The following is a 23483-nucleotide window of genomic DNA, read 5'->3' as shown; positions in this document are numbered from 1 at the left end:
AGCACATGGCCGCGAGGGCGGGCGGCGGGGGATTTGGACGCCGCTAAACTTTCCCCGGCCCCGAGGGGATGCCCGGACCCCCGGGTGGGCAGCCAGAGCCGCTTGTTTCACCGGAGCATCCTTGTGCCGCCCCGGTGCAGCATGCACGGAAATGCAACCTATATAAATGTCGCAAATAATGCCCATCCTTTGCCCAGCATCCTTTCCCTGCGCGCCCCCCCCCGGCCCCGCTGCTCTCCCTGCGCTGGGCCGCAAAGCTCGGCGCGGCTTCGCTCCTTTGCTTGCCCCCCCCCCCCCCCCCCGGCCCCGCTGCTCTCCCTGCGCTGGGCCGCAAAGCTCGGCGCGGCTTCGCTCCTTTGCTTTTTAACCGCCCCGCTGACACRGTCACCTGCAGGGCGGTTTGGCCGCAGAGAAGCCACCGCTGTTTTAGCTGCGAGGAGGGAAATCCCAATCTTTAAAAAAAAAAAAAGACCTGACAGCACTGATAATTAAATCAAAAAAACGAAGAGTTTTTTTTTCTGTCTCCGATCCCTGCTTTCCTCCCTCTGATTCTTTCTTTGCTGGATCTCACCAGGTTTCACGTTAAACTTCGGGTGACATGGTAGCCGCTGGCATGGCTAACTTTCCAGCTTCCATCCTGGGATTAAGCCTCTCTGCATCGTAACACTTTTATTTGTTTTTTTTTCAGTGGGGCTGATAAAATTAATAACCGGACATTCAGATCATCCCCGCTGACTCAGCGGATGGTCGGAGTCCGAAAGCAATCCCCTGTTCAATTAAGGACCGGATGCTGCTTTGCCAAATCTCAGAGGAAGCAAAGCAAGACTATTATAATTTTTTAAAAGCCTGTTTCCTTGCAAATAATAACCTTGCTGAAGTACGGTGTGTTGGTGTGTGTCCAAGAGTGATTTGCTCTCCTTCGGTTAATTTGGGGCCTGTCAAACCTATGGAAATACCTTTCTAAAACGTCCCACAGGTGATGTTTGAATTCAGATGGTGCRTGCGGGTTGGTGGCTCTTCTCCGTTTGCTGTGTCCCACCCAGGCTTTTATTGTTTTCCATCCTTCTCGGCATTGCCATCGGAGAGGACGGCCAGGGCACCTCTGCGCCCAGAGGTGGGAGGCATTGCTAACGCGTGGGCTGTTTTGCAGGTGCGAAAGCGGCCACAACCATGGCTTTGTTGCGGTAGGCCTGTGTGGTGGAAGCGCTTGAAGGATCAGACCGGTAAATCTTGCTCCTGTACTGTCACGATCGGAGTCTAAAACTGCCCGGAGACCCTCAGGGAGGGAGCCTTGATTTGCTTTGGCTTGCRTTGGTGTCCGCTGGCTTGGGAGATGATGACCTAAAGATGGTCACGCGGGGAAGGACCTTGTGGAGGGATGCGGGGAGCCGGTGTGCCATGACATCCCTAGCAGCAGGCTGAAATTTTCCTGCTCTAGCTGCGTTTGCCTCATCTCCTCTTCCCTAATCCGCTGAGCTTGGCGGGAGTCGTTGCCCAAAGCATCTCCAAAGTTGTTAGCTCCGGATAGCTTCTGGCCGAGCGCGATCTCGGCTGCGTGGGGGGGACGGACAGGAATGCAGGAATGTCTTGTTCCTGGGGCATTTCCTTCTGGAGAAGGGAGATGGGAAGGGATCCTCACCTGCGAGTAATCCAAGAGCAGAACGTTTTTCCCCGTGCAGACAATGGATCGTTTCAGTGAGCCGACACTGTTATTTGTGGCTCCTGGCAAACCAGGCGAGCGCTTTCTGCCAGGCACTTGCTCGCRTCGGTGCCAGCCCCAGACGTGCTGATTGCCTTTCTCCATCGCACCGGGCGGGAGAGGAGCCTTTGTGCGCGACCCCAGTAATYGCGGCGGTGTTTCTGGGCGAAGGGAGGCTGCTGCTGGTCCCCTTGGTTACACGGGCACCGGTCCTGGCCGCTCTATCTCCAGCCCTTTTTTTACTTTCCGGAGAGGGGATGTCACTTGGGAAAAGGAATTTTTCCTGCCTGGCTCTGCTTTTGGGGCTCTGAAGAGCTATTTCCAAGACCTCTTTCCTTTACCCTTGGTCTAAACCTTGCATGAGGCTGGTTGTAAGTGCTCGTTAAACGGGGAATTAAATCACGTAGGAATGCTGCTTGTTTGATGTCTTCTCTATTATAGAGTTATGCTTAGAAGTTGAGGCTTTTTAAGCGATTGTGTGGGCTTTGGCTAGGCTGTGAAAGAGGCCTCGTAAACAATGAGCCTTTGTAACRAAGGCAGACTAAGCGCAATTATAACCCTCTCCTATTAAAAACCTCGCCGTCTTCACGTACGACAAGACTAATTGGACGGCGTTGTGCTTTTGCAGGTAACGAGGCGGTCTTCAAGACCGGCGCCGGGGAGCGAACGCAAAATGAGCAGCAGCGGACGGTGCGGAAGACGCGGAGGGCTCTCAGTCTGAGCCGAGAGGATCCGAAGATGTCCGCGTGCGGCGAATTTGTGGAACACGTTTGGAAGCCCGGCTCCTGCAAGAACTGCTTCAACCCAAAGAGCTCCCATCGGCTGCAGACGGCCCCCGCCGTGGGTGCTTGCGGCGCGCTGCCGAATGGAGGCAGGACCAAGCCCGAGAGCCCCGTGTCGGAAGACGAAGGTGTAAATACCTCCTCTTTCTCGAAGCCGACCATCGCCGTGAAGCCGACTATGATCAGCTCGGATGTCTCCGACCCGTGGGCGGATATGAATATGAATTCGGATCTGTCGCAGGTAATGATTAACCAAGGGAGTGGCGATTCGGCACACGACTTCCCGTTACTCACCTCTAGTGGGGAGCACTAGGAATACCTGCTCGGGCTGTTTCCTTCCCGTTGTTTTTTCCTCCTGGCATTGCCTCGGGTTTTTAAGATGCACGGCGGCTTCCGGAAGCGTTTTTGGCTCTCGCTGAACGAGACGGTGCTCGTGAGGCAGGTGCCAAGGGGCRCCCGTGCATTCGCTGCATCCGCTGCTAGGCTCCCGCTGCTCTGCCTCGCCTCTCCTTTAGGGATGGAGGGCASGGAGCGCAGGCTCCCGCCGGCGGGGTGGTTTGCTTTGCGGGCGCGCRTTGCGCCCTGCCTCTCCCGCTCCTCCTCTCCCTCGGCGAGCAGAGGAGCGGCAAGGATCCCCGCTGTCCCGGGATCTCTTTCATGTCTTTCCGCAGCTGACTCCCAGCTGGAGCTCACAGCGCTTAGCAGATGTGGGGGGGAAAAGAGAGGCTGCTGTGACCCTGCGATGGGGCAGCAGGCGTTACGCTTCCGCTTTGCTCTCCCGCTTTTTATCTCAGCTTTCCATCCTGCAAAACTGTGTCTTCTCAGAGYGGAGATACGGCTGGCAGTCTTCAGGTGGAGGGGCAGTTTAGCCAATTCCCTCGCTTCTCGGAAGAAACGACCCAAGATGGCGCAAATCAGGATGGATTTCCCGCAGATAGAAAGATTTCAGATACGTTTCTCCGCCTGCTCCCCAGTCGCTCCTGCCGAGCGTAGCCGGGCTTATCCGGTGACAGTCTGTGCCTACGCTCTGGAGCGTGCGGCTCTTGAGCGGTGGTGTGAAATGAAACAAAAATAGCAGGGGAAGCGCAAATATTCCTTCCCTTGCTGAATTTTTAATTGCACACTGACTCRCAGACAGGATGACAAGCTGGAAACGTTCCCGGCCGTGAACCCTGTGGAAAGAGGAAGGAGAACGCCTTATTCGGTGCATCGCTGTTGTCAGCAACGCGGGGATTGCAAACGGTCCGGGAAGTAGGACGAGTGCAGTTTAGGTAGCAAAGGTTTGCGGCGGTTAGTTAGCAGCGGGGTGAGCGCGGAGCGAGACGGGCTGCGAGCGCCCCAGGAGTTTTGCGGGGGACCTGCGCGTTTTCTTTGCTCCCCTTCTGTTCTGCGCGCGCGCACCCTGACGGCGCGTTTGTCTCTTCTGGCCCGTGCAGGTCGGCTGGGTTTCYGGCAAACACCTCCTCCTGAAGCCGGCGGACGCGCAGAGGATCCGCCTCGACGGCTTCGGCGGCGCCTCGGGCGCGCGGAAGCCCTTCGCGCCCAGCCCGCCGCACGACTGCTCGTCTCGCTGCGCTCCGAGCTACTCCGCGGTGAGCCTGCGCAGCCCGGAGAGCCGGGCGGAGAGGAGCGTCCCCGTCCGCAGCCTGGCGTTCGTAGCGGAGGCGAGCGGGCAGGAGGACCGAGCCAACGACAAGTTCGCCCTGCCGCGTCGGGCCTTCTGCCCTCGCCCGCCTGCCTTGGCGGAGAGGAGCGCTCCGGACCCTGGCAGGAGCCCCGCTTCCCGGGCGAGAGACGGAGCAGCGCTCCCCTCGGAGGAGGGCGGTTACGGCCACCCCTCTCCCGGCTTCGAAGGCGAGGGGGGCGAGTACTGCTCGATCGCCGACTGCCGCCGAGAGCACCCCGTCTCCCAGGAGCCGCCCTGCGCGGAGGGCAAGGGCTGCCGGGCCGAGAAGGAGAGCCCGGCTCCCTGGGGCTGGAGGCACCGGGATGCTCCCGAGGTTCCCAGGCCGAGCGGCAGGGCGGTGACGTTCGGCGACGAGGAGCGCAGAGCCGCGAGCGTGGCCTTCTGCATCCCCAACGACCAAGGCGACCCTCTCCCCTACGCCTCGCGTTCGGAGAGGAAAAAACCGGCCCCCCGCTCGGAGGCTGCCTCACCGCCCGAGAGCGCTCACTTCGCTCCCCCCTGGGAGAACGACTGCTCGCCTCTCCTCGGAGACCCGGACCTCGCCGGAGGCCCCCGAGCCGAGGGCTTGAGCGCTCCTCAGCAGGCGCTGGTGGAGCCGCGGCGCTCCCGCCTCGCCGAGCCGGCCCGCGGCGACCCCATCTACGCGGAGAGCACCAAGAGGAAGAAGGCTCAGCCGAAGGGCGTCGGCGGACACGCAAAGCCCGACGAGCCGGCCCGCGGCCCCGGCGGGGAGCGAGCCGACGGCGCCTGGAGGGACGGTGGCCGGGCTTCGAGCGCCGAGAAGGAGCACCAGGACTCCACCGCCCAGGTAGCGGCAAAGATAACTGTCATGACCGCGCACACCGAGGATGACCATAAGACTATATTCCTCAGCAGCCCCGACTCGGCCGTGGGAGTGCAGTGGCCGTGCGTTAGTCCCACGTCCCACCCCGACTTTGGGGCCTCGTCACCTGCCTTTGAGCCTGCAGAGATCTTTCAAGCGTCCGGAAGTGAAAACGGCCCGCGATTCCACCTGGCGCCTCCCGCCAAGACCTCCGTTGCTGAGAGTCCGGCCATTCCCCCAAAGATGTCCAAGAACAGCCAGCCGGGTAGCGAGGGGCCTCGCGCGCCCCCGGTCAGCTCCCCGGCGGCAAGGTTTGGTGACGACGATAGCCGTGATGGAAGCAGCGCTCAGCTGCTGCCTCGGAGCTGTACGGATACCGGTGCCTTCGGAGCGTCCCGCTCTCCGTGCGCTCACGTGAGCGGGGTCCCCGCGGAGGAGGCCGGCAGAGGCACGGCAGGCTCGTCCTGCGACAGGAGGCAGAAACACTGCACCCCGGCATGGAGCAAGCAGTGCCGGATAGAGGAAGAGGAGGAGGAGGAGGAGGAGGAGGAGGAGGAGGAGCAGGGGCTCGCAACCCCCCCGCGGGCGGGGGGAGCGGAGAACGGAAGAGCTGGTGCCCACCTCGCCGGCGACTGCTCGGTGCCGGAGAGCCAGGCTGGCATCAGCAAATCATCCTCTTTCTCCTTTGATTTCCCTAAAGACAAGAGCAACAGCATGGAATTTGCACCGCCGCCGCCACCGCCGCCGAAAAAGCAGTCCAGGTACGGCCGGGGGAGAGGGTGCGCGCGAGCGTCCTGAGCGTTTGCGGTCGCGATGCTCGTTGCAGGGGTCGATCGACCAGAAGGTGCTTCCCGTTCCTCCCTTTCTGTTTAACGGTGGGTTTCCGGGGGTATGGGAGGTGACTGCGCGGCTGTAAAACTGCCTCCCTAGCACGCCGGATCTTTGCGAGTCCCGGCCCGAATGCCGGGGATGCTGGTTGCAGCCCTCCAGGGCCGCACGCGCTGCCTTGGGGTGCTATGTTCGAGTGAGAACAGTGCCTCTGCCCGGGATGGCTGGCGTTTCTGGACCAGCTTTGCTCTCCGTCGTCACAGACCCCCAGCGTTGAGTAATGACCCAAAACCCGGCRTTACAAGCCCCTCTCGGAGGTGGCACCGGGCAACTCCCTCTCTTGGCGCTCCGAAATCCTCGTTTGCGGTTTGGCTCTGGTGTCTTCTTGTCTTAGAGACCGATTCTCGAAGCTGCAGCTTCCCAGGGAGGGAGTCCTGCCCGCGAGCAGGTAATCGGAGCTTGTCTAACGCGTGCTGGCGGCGTGCGGGAGCTGCCGAGCTTCAGGCAGCCTTCCCCTAGCCGTGGCTCTCCCGGAATTCGGGTTTGGAGACGGAGTGACAGCAGGCTCTGCAAAGTGAATGTGAATGAGGGCGAGCTGTCCATCTGGGAAGGAAGGAGCTCTGCTAAGCAATTAATAAACCTGGCTTCCGATACTTTGTTTACATTCGGTATCTGCAGTTGCATGTGCATCAGAAAAAAAATAAAATAAAAGAGAGAAAACGGAGGAAGAAAGATTGATTTCCTTTCCATGCAACTGATGGATTAGGTTGTCTGATCACAGGGGAGGGATGCTTTCACGTTCTGCGCGTGTCCTGCATTTGCTTCACCGCATACTTCAGATTTGTTATATGGAACTGGGCCTTGCACAGCAGATCTGTCTCCAGCCCCTTGATTTAAAGGTCAAGAGAAGAAGGGAAGGGYGTTTGAAAGAGAACTTGCTTTTGGGGTCCTTGGTCAGACTTAYGCGTAGGCATCAATGTCCTCTAGCATGGGTTTGTGGTTGAGTTGATCTGTCCTCYGCTTTCTTCTTGCACTGAATTTTCAACATTTTTCGGGTTGGCTAGCCTGGAGAACTAGTGCTTTAAATCAATTAGGTGGTGAACAAATTAGATTCCTCAAGGAAAGGGAACGGATGAACAAGAGGCTTCAGCTCTCCTTAGTGCTGGGCTTCCTGCTGGGCTGCTTTTTTGCTGAGGTTGTTTTTGCCACGTGAGACGGAGYGTTGCTGAAGTGCAGCAGTGCAGAGAGTTCTCGTGATATGGTGCTGTTGAGGAATGATCATTTAGGACCTTGCYGAAAGTCCTCCAGGAAATGATTTCTTCCCCTCCGGACGCAGAGGTTGCTGGGCGGGCCAGAAGGGTGGTGGCACCCAAACTCAGCAACGGATGTCCCAGCAGCATCCTCCACGTGCAGTGCTGGGATCTCCTCCTGCTTCCAAACAAGGAGCCATACAGAGCCCTCTCCCCATATCCGGGGCAAGGATTTCTTCCCCTGGCAGTGCTCGGARTCCCATTTCCAGCTGTGGTGGTTACAACCCATCACGCAGTAGCGGAGGCAGGAGGCTCCCGATGCGTCAGGGCATCCGCGTGAGCCGGACCAGCCGCGCTCCGAGTCAGGCGCATGCTCAGCAGTCGCCTCCCGCGTGCCAGTTTGATCCCTCCTGAGGAGTACGGAGCAGTTTCTGCTCCTCGGAGGGGCTGTTTCAGGCTGCCCGTGCGATCAGGCCATGCCAACGGTAGCGKTTGCTTCTGAGTCATCTTGAAAGCATTCCTGTGCTGAAAAGCCTCTGCGAAAGAGGGGAGGGAAGCGGAGGTCATGGAACGCGTGACGTCCGTGACCAGGATCTCYGGAGGAGCCGTAAGCCCCGCCAGGTGATTGAGGTGGGTGCTCTTCTCTTGCGGCTGCAAGCGGTGGGTCCCGCTACGCGCGCTCGCCTCCCGAACGCCGCGATACCGGCAGCTGAGCGCTGGGGTGCCTGTCTCCAAGGGTGCAGCCCTCCCTCCGGCTGCCGAGCCCTCGGCAGCCACGGCGAGGAGCGATTCCGTAAGGCGGCGGCGGCGGGTTTCGCAAGCCGTGCAAACCCGGCCCGATTGGTCCCGCGTGTTTACCTTGAGCGCGCTCTCGGTTTCGTCCGGAGCTCCGCTTCTCTGAGCGTGTCGGTGCAGGGACCGGGGCGTTGTTAGCCGCACGTGGCGGTGGAAGGCTTTGCTTATGTGCTCGACCGGTTATAACCACCGGAGCCGGATTGCGTTACCCTGGGCCGTCGTTGCTTGCCGCTTCGGGTGACGGCATGCCTCTCGCCCGGTGCTGAAGGAACGTCTTTTTCCGTGTTCCTGGGCTGCAGCCAAACGCCCAAAGAAGGGAGGAGGTCTTGCGCACGGAGATGGCTTTGAGATGCGTTCACTCTCTCCTCGGCCTGGGCCGTCTGTGCCCATGAGCTTGTCCATACTGGAAGAACCGCTTATATTGCTGTTACGCCGATCTAGTCCCCTCACGRCGGTGGAGCACATCAGCCTGAGATGTTTGCTGGTGGCACAGCTGCAAAGGCTCCTTCAGTGGATGGATATAGATGAAGCTGGTGTAGACCTGGCTGTGACGGGGTCTTGGCAGTTTGGGGCATAGYGTTTCCAGCGATTTGTAGTTCCTTGCTCACCTGGTTGTGCCRATGAAGGGAGTTGGGGCAAGATTAAGGCCATTCAGGTCCACGTTTCCTCCGTGTGCTGGAAGGACGCTGCCACTTGCTAGGGCAGAGCCAGGGCAGGGGACTCKCCGGGCAGAGGCAAACAAACCTGCCGGGTTTGCAGGAAATGCCTAAACCCACCCTGCAAATATGAGCATTTTTTGGCCTCGGTTGAATGAAGTAACTCGGTTGTAGCTGGAGCTACAGCGCTCCAGGACTGTTGCAGGCGAGGGTTTAGCTCAGCTGCAAGAAGAGTGTGCAACCATCCTTTTTCCTTCTAGATCTCGAGCTGTAGCAATATATTTGATTTCGTGGTGGAAAATGAAGCCTGCTTGTTTGGCTTTCCTAATTAAACTTAATTGCTTGTTTTAAAGAAAGCTCGCATGTGTGTTCAAACTAGTTTCAAGGCAGAGAAACAAAAAGCAAATATGTAGCACATTAGGATTTTTTTTGTTGTTGTTCATCTTGGCTCCAACAGTTAAAAGGGAAAAAAATTTAGCAGAGTGATTCCTGCCAGGCGCTGAGGAAACGCTGGTTCGCTATCTCCCAGGCTGGCTGAAGCAGTGCTTATAGACAGCTTTAAAAGCTGACGCACAAAGGGAAAATAATGGATTGGTGCCCGTTTCTCCCTATATAAAGACATTTTGGATCTCTTCTTTCTCTGTATGATTCTTTTTCCTGCTTGTTCGAAAGGCTGTAGATATTTAAGGTTTGCATGGTCCGGAATGAGATGGAAAATGGCTCGAACTGTGGCTTCACGAGAGGAAAGAGACTGGAAAAGGAAAACGGCAGCTGGTTTTCTTCCAAAGCTGGGGAGGTAGCTGGCCACAGGAAGGGCTCCTTGGGGGAACCAGGATCCGCAGGAATTACATGTGCAACGGTGATTTAAAGGCCCTTCCCATGGGAAGTGCTCTAGCGTGTCCTTTGATTACCTGTCGCAAGGAATGGATCCCTGGTGAAATTTATGCCTCTGTTGCGCACGATGACGATGTTAGAAATGGGCTCACCAGGAGAAGACCCTTGCTGGGTCGATGGTGCTGGCTAGCGGGACCGTGCTGTGCATCTCTTGCCGGGAATCGGGCTGTGACAGAGCAGCGCCACGTTGGAGACAGGATTTTTTTTTTCCTTTTAACGCCATCCCCAAGGCATCCGTTTCTCTCTGGAGCTTGGTGTCGGGATGTGCCCTGGTGGCAAAAGCGGACCAGTTTCATGGAGCTGCTGTGCAATCGGAAGGTCCCAGCTTTTCACCCCTTCTCCATGATGGCATCATCCGTGGCTGACAGCAGGGACATGCTGTTTGGTCCAGGACAAGGCAGATTTATTATTATTAAACACACGCACACACACGCACACACACACACGCACACACACAAAATCTGGACCAAGTTAAAAAAATAAAAACAAAAAAGGAGAAAGAGAGAGCAAAGAAAGGTGGGTGTCAAGAATCACACTCCAGCACGGGCAGGTAGTCGGTCTTTCAGAGCCAAATTTGGAGATGGCTTTCTTAAATGCTGTTTTGATCCCCCCCCCCCCATGATTTCTGTCTGGAACTAATCAGGAATTTCGCRTGCTGCTTCTGCCAGTGGATCATTTTTGAAGTTTGTGACTTATCAGACAAGGCTTTTAGGAGAGGTCGTTTCTTTTAAAATGAGGGCYGTGCGCTTTTCTTGCTGCTTCTAATCTTGCCGCTTAAGGGGCCRTGCCGGAAAGTGAAATCCAATCTGTTGCCCTTCTCACCCACCTTGGAGGGGGCGGGGGGGTGCAGTGATTCAATTTTTACCCACCAACCACCTTAATTCCGCACCCCATCCACATTTCCCCTTGGACCTCCAGGCTGCAAACACTCRTTCCAGCCTAATCCGTGCTGCAGAAAATCCTTTTGGTACGGGGAGGAGAGGTATCATCGGCTTCGGGACAGAGCTGCGAGCGTTTTAAAACCGTCTCTTCGCGTCACCTTGATTTTTGGTTTCCCCCGCTGGCTGGGAGCGGAGGGGTAACTACGAATGCAAGCCTCAGACGTTGCAAGCTCCTTATGCCGGTTTTAACCRTGCAGAGGAAGATGCTGAAAGAAGTAGCAGCGGAGGGAGGAGAAAGATGTAATTATTCATGTTTCGTGACAGACAAGCATATGGTGCAACGGTGCTTCCTCTTGTGTAGTAATTATGCTCAGCCATGTGTTGTGTTTGACGCTAGAACAGTAGCTGTAATTTATTCCGGCTTTCCTCTTTGTCGTGCATTAGCTGCAGCGTTGTATTTTGGAAGGGGGGGTATCCCGCTCACGTTGCAGCCCGTCTCATCCTGGAGCGCGGTTTGGTCCGCGGGGATTTGTTTGGGTTCCCTGCTTTCCTCTGCTTCCCTCCCACGTTTGCATGATTTATGAAGCTCGTCGTCTCCGTCATCTGGCTAAGCCCTGTCAGCCCACAGTTGCCCGGAGGGTTCTGGGGACACTTGTTTCATTCTGAGCGAAGAAAGCGGTTGCAATGAATGAAAATGTGCTTTCCCTGGGTGCAGCCCCCCCCCAGGACGCTTTCTCTAGGAGCGGGAACGGCCTGGATGCTTCCGCGCYTGGCCGTGCCGCGACGGCCGGGACCTCCTTTGGCTGCAGAGCGTCCCCTGATGGGATGCAGAGCGTCCCCCGCCGAAGCGACAGCRACGGCATGCTGCATTGCTGCTCTGCCGGTGGAGCAACCCTGAAAAACGTGCGTGGCTTCATGGGTCGCTAGACRCAGAGAAATCAAAAGCAGCAGGTGTTTTGGAAACTCCCGAGGCCAAATGCGTTTGGTCTGGGTTAGGCTGTTTCCTTTGAGGAGAAAGGAGGCAGGAGCCGTCGTGTGGTGCCCATCTCCACCGCCTGGCCAAGAAGCGCAAGGCGCGGAGCAGCCCGCGACGCTGGCCTCCTGCGGCTCCAGCGCGGCGTGAGATGGGACCGCAGTCCGTGCACAAACGCCGAGCTAAACCGGCTGCTTCGTGAACGTGACGCCCAAGAGACGCGAAGCGTTCTTCTGCCCCGGCCAAAGATGCAACGCGGAGCTTTGCAAATGGTCCGGCTCCCTCGGCAACGATATCGGCTTGCAGACTGTATTTTTGCGAGACCACTGTTTTCAACCTTGACTCGGTTTAGGAAGGACTGTGGAAATCAYGTGGATAAGTCAGTTGGACGCCAGCATCTGGGATGGGAAATCTGGGGAATGGTGAATTGGAGGGGTTGCCGGTATTTTAATGCGTGCACATTGCAGGAGGTGCTTCCCGGCAGCGTTAGCCCGTCGCGTCTGAAACAAGAGCAGGATGTCGCTTCGGCGGCGAGCGGCTTCTCTCGCGGCGTCGCGCCGCGGCAGGAACTGCATTTTTGCAGAAGCCGCGGCGGCACGGAGAGGAAGCGGCGAAACGGTGCCGGCGGCCGCCAGGTCGCGCGGAGCGATAGGTGGGGCGGCGCGCGGCGGACCTTGCACCCCGCGGAGCAAAGTCTCAGCTCGGCCCGAGCGCCAGGAGGGTAAGGCGGCCCCGGGCGTTTGCGTTGCAGCGATGGGGAGGAAGCAGGAACCCAGCGACGCTTCTTTGCGGGGGCATGTCGGGAGGGGGGGGGGGGAAAGGTGTCAGGAAGCCTCTGGTCGGCGCAGCTGGAGACCGGCTCTCTTGCAAAAATCTCCCTTTCCTCCTATGGATTCGAACGCTTCCTGGATTCTTACCGAGGCAGACAGCGTGCACCCGTGCGTGGGTTTTTTTTTGGTTTTTGTTTTTTCCCCCCAAGTTACTAAAAGATAAACTCCTGAGTAAGATAGTTATGGGCTAAAGAYATATTTTTATGATGTATTTAAAAAAAAGGAAAAAAAAAAAAGAGAGGATCTGAGTCCAGGAGATGGTTATTTTCAGCAGCGTTCATGGTAACCGAGCTGAAAACCCCAGTGTATCTCTCTCTCTCTCTCTCTCTTTCTGTCTCCTTTTCCTCTTTTTTTTTTTAAACTGCGAATTACGTGGTGCACGTGAAGTTTTGCAAATCGTCCCCGAGAGGCTTGCTGCGGCGACCGACTTGCACGTGGTAAACTCATCGCTGGTGCGAGACCAGCGTCTCCGCTGACTTACACCCAAGGTGGTGGGGTTTTTTTTTTCTTTTTTTTTTCTTTCAGGGCGCTTATTTTGCTCAGCCCCTGAATATTTTTAGAGCGAGGCGGCTCACGCGGACGAGGAAGTCTAGCAGAAGTTTCTTCCGGGCTTCTCGCGCTTTTCTACCCTCCGCGCGGTTGCGCCAGCGCCTAGCGAGCCGGCGCTTTGCCCCGAGGTGGAGTGAAACGTTTCTCGACCTTAAAATAAAAAGCTCCCGGCATCTGCCGCGCGCCGGGGTTGCTAAAGAGGAGGAATTCTGGGCGTGTGAGCGGTTTGTCGCAGGAAAACAGTTGTGCATGTCTTTTGTTTGTCTTTCTCAACAGCCGCTCGGCCGCCTGATTAGGAAACGCCGGATACCTTCCAGCGAGATAGCTGGGGGGGGAAGTCGTTTTTTCTTTTTCGCAAGTGCTCCGCTAACCGATTTCACTCTTGCTGCACGATGCGTTGAATTTTTATTTTTTATTTTATTTTATTTTTTTTCCCAGCGGACTGACAGTTTCCGTTCCAAAAAGAAGCGGGCAGGTAGCCTTCGTTTCCCACCCGGTAGGATCTGAGCCGTACCAAAGCGAGGGGTGTCCGTGCCCCGATGCGCCGCTGTCTTGTTTCAACAGCTCCCGTTGTTTTCCGGGGAGGCAAAAATGAAGAAAACGCGAGGGAAATTCTTTATCTCAGGGAAAAGTCCTGCTTTCCTACAGTCGGTCGTTTAGACTGAGGTTGTAAGCACAGCTTTTTTATTTATTTTTTCCTTCCTCTCTTCCCCCCCCCCCCAGCCAAAGCTGCATGGGAAATAGTAGGTCTTGCATTAAAAGCTGTGCAGCAGGTCCCGAGGTTGGCGCACGCTCTCGTTTTCCGCAGAAGCGCGCTTCTCGTCTCCGAAGGTGTCGCTTGCTCCCGTGCAGCCCTGCGGAGCTGCGAGCAGCAGACCCCTCTCCCAGCTGCGCCCCCCCGCCGTGAGGCAACCGGGCTCCGAAGCCCGGCCTCGACCTGCCCTTCTGTGAAATGGGAGGAGCGACGCCGCTCCCTTCTCCCGGGAGCTCTACCGACGGCAAACGCCGGTGGCGATGGCGGGAGAGGGCTGGCTGRGAAGGGACCTAGTCCAGGACCTCGCGTTTGCTGGGGGACGGAGGTGTCGCCTGGTGCTGGATGATGTTGGCTCGGTGGTTTTTTTCTCTGCTCGAGCACAGCTGTTTTGTCATGGGGGCTGGCTCTTTGCAAGGCTGTAACGTGCTCGGCATCGGTAGGATATTTTCCCCAGTTGCCGGAGAAAGAAGAAAAGCGCACGGGCCCGAGATACCGCGGCAGGGTACATGGCTGCACCGCGTCTTTGGGGGCGTGCGGGGGGCAAAGCCGGGCTGCTCTTGGCCTGAATCTCCGCGCGCGAGCGCCCGCGGCGCGTCTTTTGCTTGACTCATCCYTTCCGCTCTCCCTAGGCATGCTCTGAAAATGGACCCGAGCGTTGCTGAGCTGGAGAGGGTCAGCAACAGCTCCGCCGAGAGCCTCAGCCCGCCCTTCAGGAGCGTCCACGTCAGCTTCACGGCCGGCTCCACCGACAGCCTCGACTCGGACACGCGCACCGGCAGCGACGGCGGTAAGCGAGCGTCGGGTGCAGGAGAGGCAGCGTCGGGCCCGAGGAAGTGGTTACCCACATCCTGAGCCCTGCCCCTAAGGCAGGATCCACGGAGCCGGGACCGCGAGGGTCCCGCGAGCTACCCCTCCCAGCAACCCTTCATCCGTCTGCTGCTTCCGCCCTGCTGCTTCTTGGTGGCCTAGAGGTGCCCTCGATGGTGCCCTTGGGTGACTGAGCGCTTGAAAGGGTTGCCCAGAGAGGTTGTGGAGCCTCCGTGCTTGGAATATTTGACGTGGTCCTGGGCAACGTGCTCTAGGTGACCCTGCTTGAGCAAGGGGGTTGGACTAGATGATCTCCAGAGGCCCCTTCCAGCCTCAACCCTTCTGTGATTCTGTGAGATGCATGTGGCAGTCAGGCCGGTATCATCGTTCTTCTCTTTTTCAATTGGCTGGCGCCCAAACCGTTCATCCTGTGGTTCTCCTCTTGTTTGGATAAAAACCTCCGTCTGAAAGCAATTGGGCTCGTCCTGCGTGTGCTTCGTCCTGCGCGTGCTTCGTACGTTGCGCAAGGCAACAGGTGGCCTTGCCGTAGGAAGTCCTCCGCTGATCTGAGGAGTACCAGAAGGAGTCCTGTGCTAGAGGTGATCTCTCTGTCTCATTGTATTTGCAGCTGTTTCTTGAAGGGGAAAAATCTGCCTTCGCCCCTTTAACTGAGATCTAAAAATATTTATTATGAAGTCACCTTTTTCATAAGTGTGCGACTTAGGCATGTACCGACATGTTCAGCAGCTCAGCAAGTATTTCCTCTGCAAAAGCAGCCTCGGTGTAGTGGAAGTTCTGTCTCTCCAAGAGCAACAATTTGCAGCAATAAAGTCAAAGAGCAAGAGCTCTGGAAACTCCATTTTTCCCACTGCTAACTTGGAGTTTGAAGGTGGGACCGTGCCAGAAAATTTTACAGGGTAGAAGAAAAACTCACATGTTTTAGGTCTTTACTTATTGGGCACGGGAGCAGATTGCTGTCAAAAGTGTTGTGGGGCAAGAGGATTTCTCTGCCTCCACTGACAGGAGTAACTGTTTAAGCTCAGCTCAGTTTGGAAATGAATAAGCAGCGTGCGATTTTTCTGGCTGATGCGAGCAAGAAGTGATGCAGTCAGTCACCGAGCGAGCTCAGCTCGAGTTAAGTGGCTGTGCTGTTCGTTAAAACGTGAGGGGGGGGGGGGACGACGCTTTAGCAGAAGGACTTTGCGCCGGAGGTGCGGAGCGCCGTCGGGGAAGTCGCGAGAGGGTTTCCCTCGCTTCCTGGGGGCAGAGCCCAGCAGCACGTTAAGAAGAGATAAGAGCTGCCTGGCGTCTGCGGGGCTAAGCGCGTGGGTCGGGTGCCAAAGTTTAGAGCGCGGACATTTCTTCCGTGAGCAGCCGCCCGAGTAAATCCGGCCCCTCGAAACGGGGGGACTCGGCTGCGCGTCCCGGCGGAGTTGCCTCCGTTGCGTCACTCTTAGGCTGCGTGCTGAAGGACTTCTCCCGGCCGCATCCACTGGCAAAGCCCCTGGGACTGGAAGTGGCGGGAGGTGTTGGGCCCGATGAATGCCGCTTGGGGGTTTCGCCGGTGTTTCAGCAGGGAGATGTGGGACGGAGGGGATCTTTCCCRTGGAGCGGGCAGGGTACGGCGCAGGCACCTGGGTTGACTGCTCCGCGACTGGGTGTCCGGTGCGGGCAGACACCGGGCGCAAGGGCCGTGGCGGGAATCGCTCACAGCCGGCGTGCAGGTGGAGCAAGAGAGACGCGCGCTGGCTGACGGCAGCCTCTGAAGAACCGTTTCGGAGCGTGCTGTGAGCGACGGGGTGCCGAAACTGCCTCCTGGGGGAAGCTGAACTTCCGCGGAAGCTGGAATCGCTGCTGTTGATCCCGGTTCCCAGGGCATTTCTCAACGCTGTCGCTCGGGATGTGGTGGATTGTAGCGGGAGCATCCAGGAAGCCTTGGCAATGGAAGCGACGCGTGAAAGCTGATGTTATTCYGTTAAGGCTGCTCCGGCACAGCTGTGCACAGCCTGGCTAGGGGAACGGATCTGCTGTGCGCTCGAGGGCTCGCTACCGGTCTGAAAACGTCAGCTTTGGGAGCGGAGCTCAAAGAGAGCGATAGATCCCGCTGCCGGCTCAGCTTGCTCGGAGCAGAACCCCGTCGTGCGTCTTCCAAGGCCTGCGGCGGCGTGCAGGCGTTAGCAGAGCTCGGGTTTGCTGAAAGCCCCACCTGTCGTTCAAGTGATGCAGAATATTCTCTGAAATAATTATGTCCCTTCTTTAAATTTCCCCTGCAGACCCCTCCGCTCGACATTTGTTACATCTCCACGACCTGAAATTACTGCTCTTTATTTCAATGTCATCTTTTTTCCCCCCTTCTCCATGACATGCAATGGGCTTTACCCATCTCTAGGCAAATTCGTGTGCCGGCGGCACGTTGGGCTGCTTGGGGCTCGGCTACGTTGCGGGGCCAGGCTGCCCTCCGAGCAAAGCAGTCCGCGAATCCGCTGGCAGAGGCCAGGTTGGGGGGGGAACCGGCCAAATTTCCGGCCTTCCTCTAGGATTTGAACCTTGCCCAGTGTGAGGCAAAAAAAAACAAAACAAAACCACCCCAAGTTCAATATCCTCCTCGGGCTGCTCCGGTGGCAGCTCGAGCCGGAGCTGCGTGTACCGTGAGTCACGCTCCCCTTCCTTATCGCGCCGAAACGAGACGCCGGGTAGCAGCTCCCAGATGCGGCGGGCTTTTGTTTCAGTGTTTGTTGCCGAACGAGTATCCCCCCCCCTCCCCACCGCCCCCGAGCGCTTCATTTCTCACCGCCTCGCGGGTGATGTCATGGCTTAAATATTTACCCTCTCCTGGCTTTTTACTGCGTGTGCAGWTCGGAGGCAAGGGTTTGGGGAGGGGGATTTTTTTTTTTAGGTGGCCGCTGCAGCCTGCCTTGAAGACCTGCTGCACTGAATTGGATCAAATATCTAACCCTCTCAGTGCAATAGATCTTAACTGATGAGGCTCGCGCTTCGGGTCTGGGTGCAATCATCTCCTTTGCTTCTCGCTTTCTGGGCGAGACGGGCCGAGGGGCTTTGCTCCGTGGGGGGGGCTGGTGGAGATAACTTGTGGGGGCGATGGAGATGCGGCGAGGGACCAGCGCTCCCGGCTGGTGAGGACCATCCGTTCCCCTTGTTCGTTGCCCATTTTTCTGCGTGTCGTTGTCTCCTAGGGCACTCGTCGGAGCCGAGCCACTCCCCGCCGGCAGCCGAGAGCCGAGCGTTCCCCTCCATCCCTTTTGCTGCTGACTCCTGCGAGGACAGTGCCCGCTCTGGCCCCAGCCACCCGCCCCCGCTGCCCCAGAAGAAGACGGTGAGCAGAGCCGTGTCCTCCCCGGATGGCTTCTTCTGGGGACCGGCCTCTTCGGGCAGAGCGGCCAGCGCCGCCAGCCCCAGGCTGAACGTCAGCCACTCCGACAGCAACGTCTGCCTCCGCGAGGAGTCTCCCTTTGGCTACCCGGCGTGCCTGGGGGGCCCCCCTGGTGCCTTCTCCTCCTCCGAGTCCCTGGAGAAAGGCTCGAAAGGAAACGGCTCCTGGGGCTCGGCYGCCGGCAAAAGCACGGCGTCCTGCATCCCCAGCAGAAACCACCAGGCCCTTTCCTCCTCGCAGCTCAGYGTGTCCAGCCAGGTGTCTTCGGGCTCCAGCCTCCAGCTCCACAACCTCCTCAGCAACATCGACAGCAAGGAAGGGGTGTACGCCAAGCTGGGGGCCCTCTACGCCGAGTCCGTGCGCCGCCTGGTCRCCAAGTGCGAGGACTGCTTCATGCGGGAGCAGAAGAACGAGCTGCACTTCAACGAGAACAACTGGTCGCTCTTCAAGCTGACCTGCAACAAGCCCTGCTGTGATTCRGGGGACGCCATATACTACTGTGCCACCTGCTCCAAGGACCCCTCCACCACCTATGCTGTGAAGGTAGGTCTGTGCCTGGGAGGTGCCCAGGCTCATCCCCATCTGTAGTTGAGGATGAGGCAAAGAGCTACAGGGTCCGAGCAGAGCTGGGACTGAACCTCCAAGCTCCTTTTCCCTGTGTCCAGCATATGGTTGGGAATGACGGTCGGACACAGACTTTGGGAAGCACCATCAGCCCAGGGTGGCCTGTTTTCTTGGTGCTTGTCCTTCTCCTAACTGAAGTTTGGCAAGTGAAACCCCCACCAAAATTACCGTTCCTCCCCCACCCCTTGCAAAAGATCACTYTGGAGAAGTAGTTCTCGTTGTAGCAAGTGTCAGTCAAATGCTTATGGCTGCAGAACAGTAGGGTCTGCAACCCAACCGTTTTCTCTAAAAAATCTTCGTTCTCTAGAGAAATATTATATTGTAAGCTTGGAGGCTTTCACCTCTGACAACACAAGCTGATTAAAAGCTGCTCAGGAGACAGGCTGTTTCCTTCTGCGTGCCTTTAAAGTGGAAGGTCTGGCCCAGAAACCATGCGAGTGCYTCTATGATCTTGAAACTACATGCCTTAAGATGTTGCAGATCTCAGTAAAACAGTGCAAGGCTGACTTAGAGGTGCTGTCTAAGGTCAGATCTGAAATATATTTCCCGTAACTGTATGAAATCTGTGTTTGAAATGGAAATTTTCGATGCACAAATTCAGCTCCCTTAAACCTAGAGAAGCAAGCTTGTGCAACCCGTTTCATGCACATCCCATGGCTTTGGGGATCTTGACCTGGGTTACTGCGTGAACACAGAGCCTTTAATTTCTGCTTTGCCTCAACCCCAGGGGCACCTCATTGCTGCCGATTCCTCAGGTTATCTTCAAAACCTGAAATAATTGCCGAGAAAGCACTGCCAGAGATGCATTAAGCAGGAATAAAAAGCCCCGCTGAACTGATTCCACCAGTGCAAGCCCCAAGGGGACGTTTTAGTTAAGTGATAACTTTAAAGGCAGTTGATACTCTTAAGAAAGCGCAGCCAAGCCAACAGGGGAGCTCTAAGCAACCAACTGGAGCGGTTAGGTGAGGGCTTGCCCCGGTGCCCCTAGCCCAGCGCTCGGAGCGTGCACGCGCATCTCCTGCAAGGGTCCGGTACTTGGAGCTCGCTGCGTGGTGGACACCTCTGCTGCGGCCAAAGTCGCGAAGAACGGCTGGCCGGGGAAGATCCCCCTCGCTCCGTCCGGCTACGTGTATTCTGTCGGGGACTCCTCTTTCCCGGGAGTATCTCCTCTCTTCTTCCGAAGCCGTACGCCTCCTCCCTTTGCAGGGAGGAACGAGCCCGCTTGTTCGGTAGGGGGTTGGAAGGCTGCTTCTGCCTTCGGGGACCTTCCGCGGCTCGCTGCAGCCCACCGCGCTAATCTGCAGCCTGTCCAACTCCCTGGAAATTATCTTTCCGCAGAATAAGCACGCAGCCGCAGCAGGGCATTTTTGTTTAGCGGAGAGAGGACAATAGGGATTCGAAATGCCCCTTCCCGGCGCTATCGTCTCGTCTGAGCAAATCGCCTGCAAACGCCTCGGTTCAGGCCGCCGCTAGAGGAACACAAAAGCAGCCCATTGCTCCAGCTCCGCTCCATTCTTGTGTTCATTTTTAACTCGGAAGCGAAATTGATTTCTTGTCCGATTTTGCACGCATGCCAGCGGCGTGCTCCAGGGTCTGAAACCTTTTACGCTGAGTTTCAGCCCATTGCTGCTTCCTGTGGGTGAGATATAAATACACCTCTAAATTAAAAAAAAAAAAAAAAAAAAGGCATATAATAGGAATGCCAGAAGGTCTGAGAGTTAATGGATACCTCTATAATAAACCTGGGTTTGGGTTTGTTCAATCTTTAATGCAGTCATAATGCTAAAACGTAGAACAAAATGAAGATAAAGTCATGTGGGCTTACGAGAAACTAGACTGGAAATGCTTTTTTTTTTTTTTTTTTTTTCCTTGAGTTTGCTGGACTCTCACATATTTCTAAGCCCGTTGTAAACTCTCACTTTCTCCCTAGTGTTTTCTTCACTGTGCCAGTCGAGTACAGTTTGTGGCTGGCTTTCCTTAGCCATTGATCAGGGCTTGGAGAGTAATCGCTGACACAAGGAAAAGGAGTGGTTGTAAAGGCTATGGAAGTTGCTCCAGGACTTGGGATCAGAGAAGGGTTTAGGTGGGAAGGGAGCTCTGCTGATCTAAGTAGGGCCACCCTGACAGCCAGCTCAGGTTGCTCGGGGCCTCGTCCAYGCAAGCGTTGACCATCCCCAGGGATGCAGGTGGCACATCGTTAGCCACAGCCTTTGCTTTTCCCTCTGCAAAGTGTCTCCTGCGTCACAGGGGGGATCCTGCTTGTACTGATGTYGTCCTTAGCAGCTGCAGATGGGAACCCACCCCTGAACTTTGGGAACTTTGGGATGGGAACTTTGCCCTGTCTCTGTCGCTGACCGGCTCTCCTTCGCTTTTGGTCTCTCTTGGCAGATTTGTAAAGCTCAAGAGTCGAAGGTGGCCGCTTCGTACTGCAGCCCCGCAGTGCCAGTCCACTTCAACATCCAGCAGGACTGTGGGCATTTTGTGGCCTCTGTCCCCTCCAGCATGCTGCTGGCCTCGGATGGGGGCAAAAGCGTTCCTGTGGATGGCCTCCGTCCCTCCCGCCCCGCCAACGAGCACGACTGCGTGGTGGTCATCACCCGGGAGGTGCCGAGCCAGACCACTGCCGACTTCGTGAGGGACTCGGTGGCGTTGCACCAGGCCAAGCCTGAGCTGTATGAACGCCGCGTTTGCTTCTTGCTCCTCCAGCTCTGCAATGGCCTGGAGCATCTCAAAGAGCATGGCATCATCCATCGCGACCTGTGCCTGGAGAACCTCCTCCTTGTCCCCTGCAAGCCCCCCATGGGCTGTGCGAAAGCCAAAGATGACAAACACTTACCCCGCCTCATCATCAGCAATTTCTTGAAAGCCAAACAGAAGCCAGGAGCTGGAGACTCCAAACTGAAGAAGAGCCAGGCCCGGCTGGCCCCGGAGATTGTGTCGGCTTCTCAGTACAAGAAGTTTGATGAGTTTCAGACTGGCATTCTCATTTACGAGCTGCTGCACCAGCCCAACCCCTTTGAGGAGAAGGTGCACCTCAGGGAGCAGGAGTACAGCCCTGAGGACCTCCCTGCTCTGCCCAGCCTGTCCATCTACTCGCGGGGGCTCCAGCAGCTGGCCCACCTGCTGCTGGAAGCGGATCCCATAAAGCGCGTGCGGATCACCGAGGCCAAGCGGATGCTGCAGTGTCTGCTCTGGGGGCCCCGGAAGGACCTCGCCGAGCAGCCCCTCAACCACGAGGAAGCCCTCCGCCAGGCGCTGCGGAACTGGGTCGACATGAAGCGTGCCCTGCTGATGATGAAGTTCGCCGAGAGGGCCGTGGACACGGAGCGGAGCGTCGAACTGGAGGACTGGCTGTGCTGCCAGTATTTAGCGTCCACCGAGCCCGCCTCTCTCTTGCACACGCTAAAGCTGCTGCAGCTGCTCTGACCTCGGACGTGTGTCTCGGAGGCGGCCGAGGGCTCCCGCTTTCCTCRCGGCTAAAGGTACGGAGCCCCGTGTACGTGAAAGGCAGGAACGTCCGCTGTGAATGTGCGTTTAGCTCCTGCCCTGCGCTCCGATCCGCATCAGACTTATTTGCTGCCTTGAGCACTGTCAATTGCGAGCAGGCGAAACTGGGAACTCACCCCGTTTTGGGGTGGGGATTTTTTTTTTTTTTAATGGTATGGTAGGTCTGTGGACTAATAAACTCCTGCCTGTGTGTGTGTGTGTGTTTCTAATGAGCATGATATACTGGAGATGATTTCTGCGCCCGTGGACCATACCTTTGCTTTCCTGCCCGCCCCAAAAAGCATCAGCGTCTCTTTGCCTGGAAACAAGGTCCGCTCACCAGGGGCGAGCAGAGTTGTCCCCGTTCTCCTGGGGAACAAGAGCAACTCGGGTAATGCTCCTTTGCAAGGGAGGACGGGGAGAGGCTTTCACGTTCACGGGTCTTTGCTTTTGGCATCTGTTTTGCATCTCTCTTTAGAAACAAAAAAAAACCCACGGCTCGTTTCTGTGTCTAGCCTGTCCTTTCTGCTGTGGGTAGCTCAACAGCCTCTGCCTGTTCCTGGCTCTGGATGCTAATGCAGCATCCCCGTCCTGCGCAGTGTTGCAGCCCTGCAGGCTGCTGATCGAGAAGAGAGGGCTGGGCTGGGCTGGGGCCGTTCACAGGGATGATGCCGCGTGCTGGGAATTACCCCTTGTAAAGTTAATGAAATGGAAAGTCCCCAATTCGCCTCCGAGGCCCCGGGGAGAAAGTCGGGGCCAGACTGCTCTGCTTTCCCCGGCCCTCGGAAGGGTGTCGGGCTGCTTTTGCCCTCTTCCACCCCCAACGTGAGGCAGAGCAGAGCTGTCCTGCTCCTGGGCCCAATTCTGCTGCCTGCGGAACAGGGGCAGGATCAGGGCACCTTGAGAGAGCCCAGCAGCAGGCAGCTTCACTCAGGCTCATCTACCCTCTTCCAGCTCAAAACGGGGAGAAATGCATGAGTACTCTCCTCTAGCCTTGATTCACCTCCAGAACCAGCGTGATATCTTGGAGGAATTTTAAATCCCCCCCCCTTTTTTTTTTTTGACACTTTGTGTGAATCTTTTCCAGGCCTCTCACCTGGATCGTTATCTGTTTGGCTGCAATTGCTGCTGATGGGAGGGAACGGTTCCTTGGCTGGGCACCCATTTGTGATGGATTTCCCCCCGATCCCTGCAGGGAGAAAGCTTTGCACGTCCCTGCCTGCTGAAAGAATGCAGGATGGCTCCAGCTGTGGTCGGCAGCGATTTTTTTTTTATATGTTGGCTTTCTCGCATCTGACTCTTGTGTCCGCTCCCCTCCAACATAGGCATGACTCAGGAGCCTTCTGGCTCGTGAACACTGCTCCATGGAGCATCTTGGACACGTTGCTGTTGAAAGCCTGGCCCTGGCCTGCTGCACGTGGTCTCACATGGACTGTGGGAGTGATTAAACAGCTGGAAAACCTGCCTGAAGGAGCCCGGCCTGTTTTGCATAGATAGGATGAAGAAATGACTGGATTTGTAAGCATGAATGTGGGGCGCAAGTTGGAGGCAGCTCTGCAGGACAGCACCAAAGGTTGCAGAGAGAGATGGAGCCGTGACAAAAACAAACTTAATGTCAGCTGTGCTGGCCACAGGGAGATATAGTTTATTTGAGGCAAGTGGCTTGCAAGGCTTGGGCTGGGCACTCAGCAGGACCTAAGAAGTGGCCAAACGTCCAGCTGGCCCACATAAATAACGCATGTTCAGATCCATTTGGCATGCTAGGTTTCAGCTT

At 56.8% G+C, this 23483-nt stretch overlaps 1 protein-coding gene across 1 annotated transcript; it reads left to right on the top strand.

Moving 5' to 3' along the window:
• The first annotated feature begins 2388 nt into the window (after positions 1-2388).
• On the top strand, positions 2389-21966 carry PRAG1 (PEAK1 related, kinase-activating pseudokinase 1). Its single transcript, XM_026082116.1, has 6 exons — positions 2389-2722; positions 3918-4385; positions 4437-5752; positions 14031-14188; positions 17403-18142; positions 20612-21966. The coding sequence occupies exons 1-6, from the start codon at positions 2438-2440 to the stop codon at positions 21647-21649; spliced, it is 4005 nt and encodes a 1334-aa protein (XP_025937901.1). The 5' UTR covers positions 2389-2437; the 3' UTR covers positions 21650-21966.
• The last annotated feature ends 1517 nt before the right edge of the window (positions 21967-23483 follow it).

This window comes from Apteryx rowi, unplaced genomic scaffold (genome assembly GCF_003343035.1).
Source record: "Apteryx rowi isolate R43461 unplaced genomic scaffold, aptRow1 scaffold_567, whole genome shotgun sequence".
In the NCBI taxonomy this organism is placed as follows: domain Eukaryota; kingdom Metazoa; phylum Chordata; class Aves; order Apterygiformes; family Apterygidae; genus Apteryx; species Apteryx rowi.
Note: the sequence above shows the minus strand (reverse complement) of the source record. Positions and strands in the feature narration are given on the sequence as shown.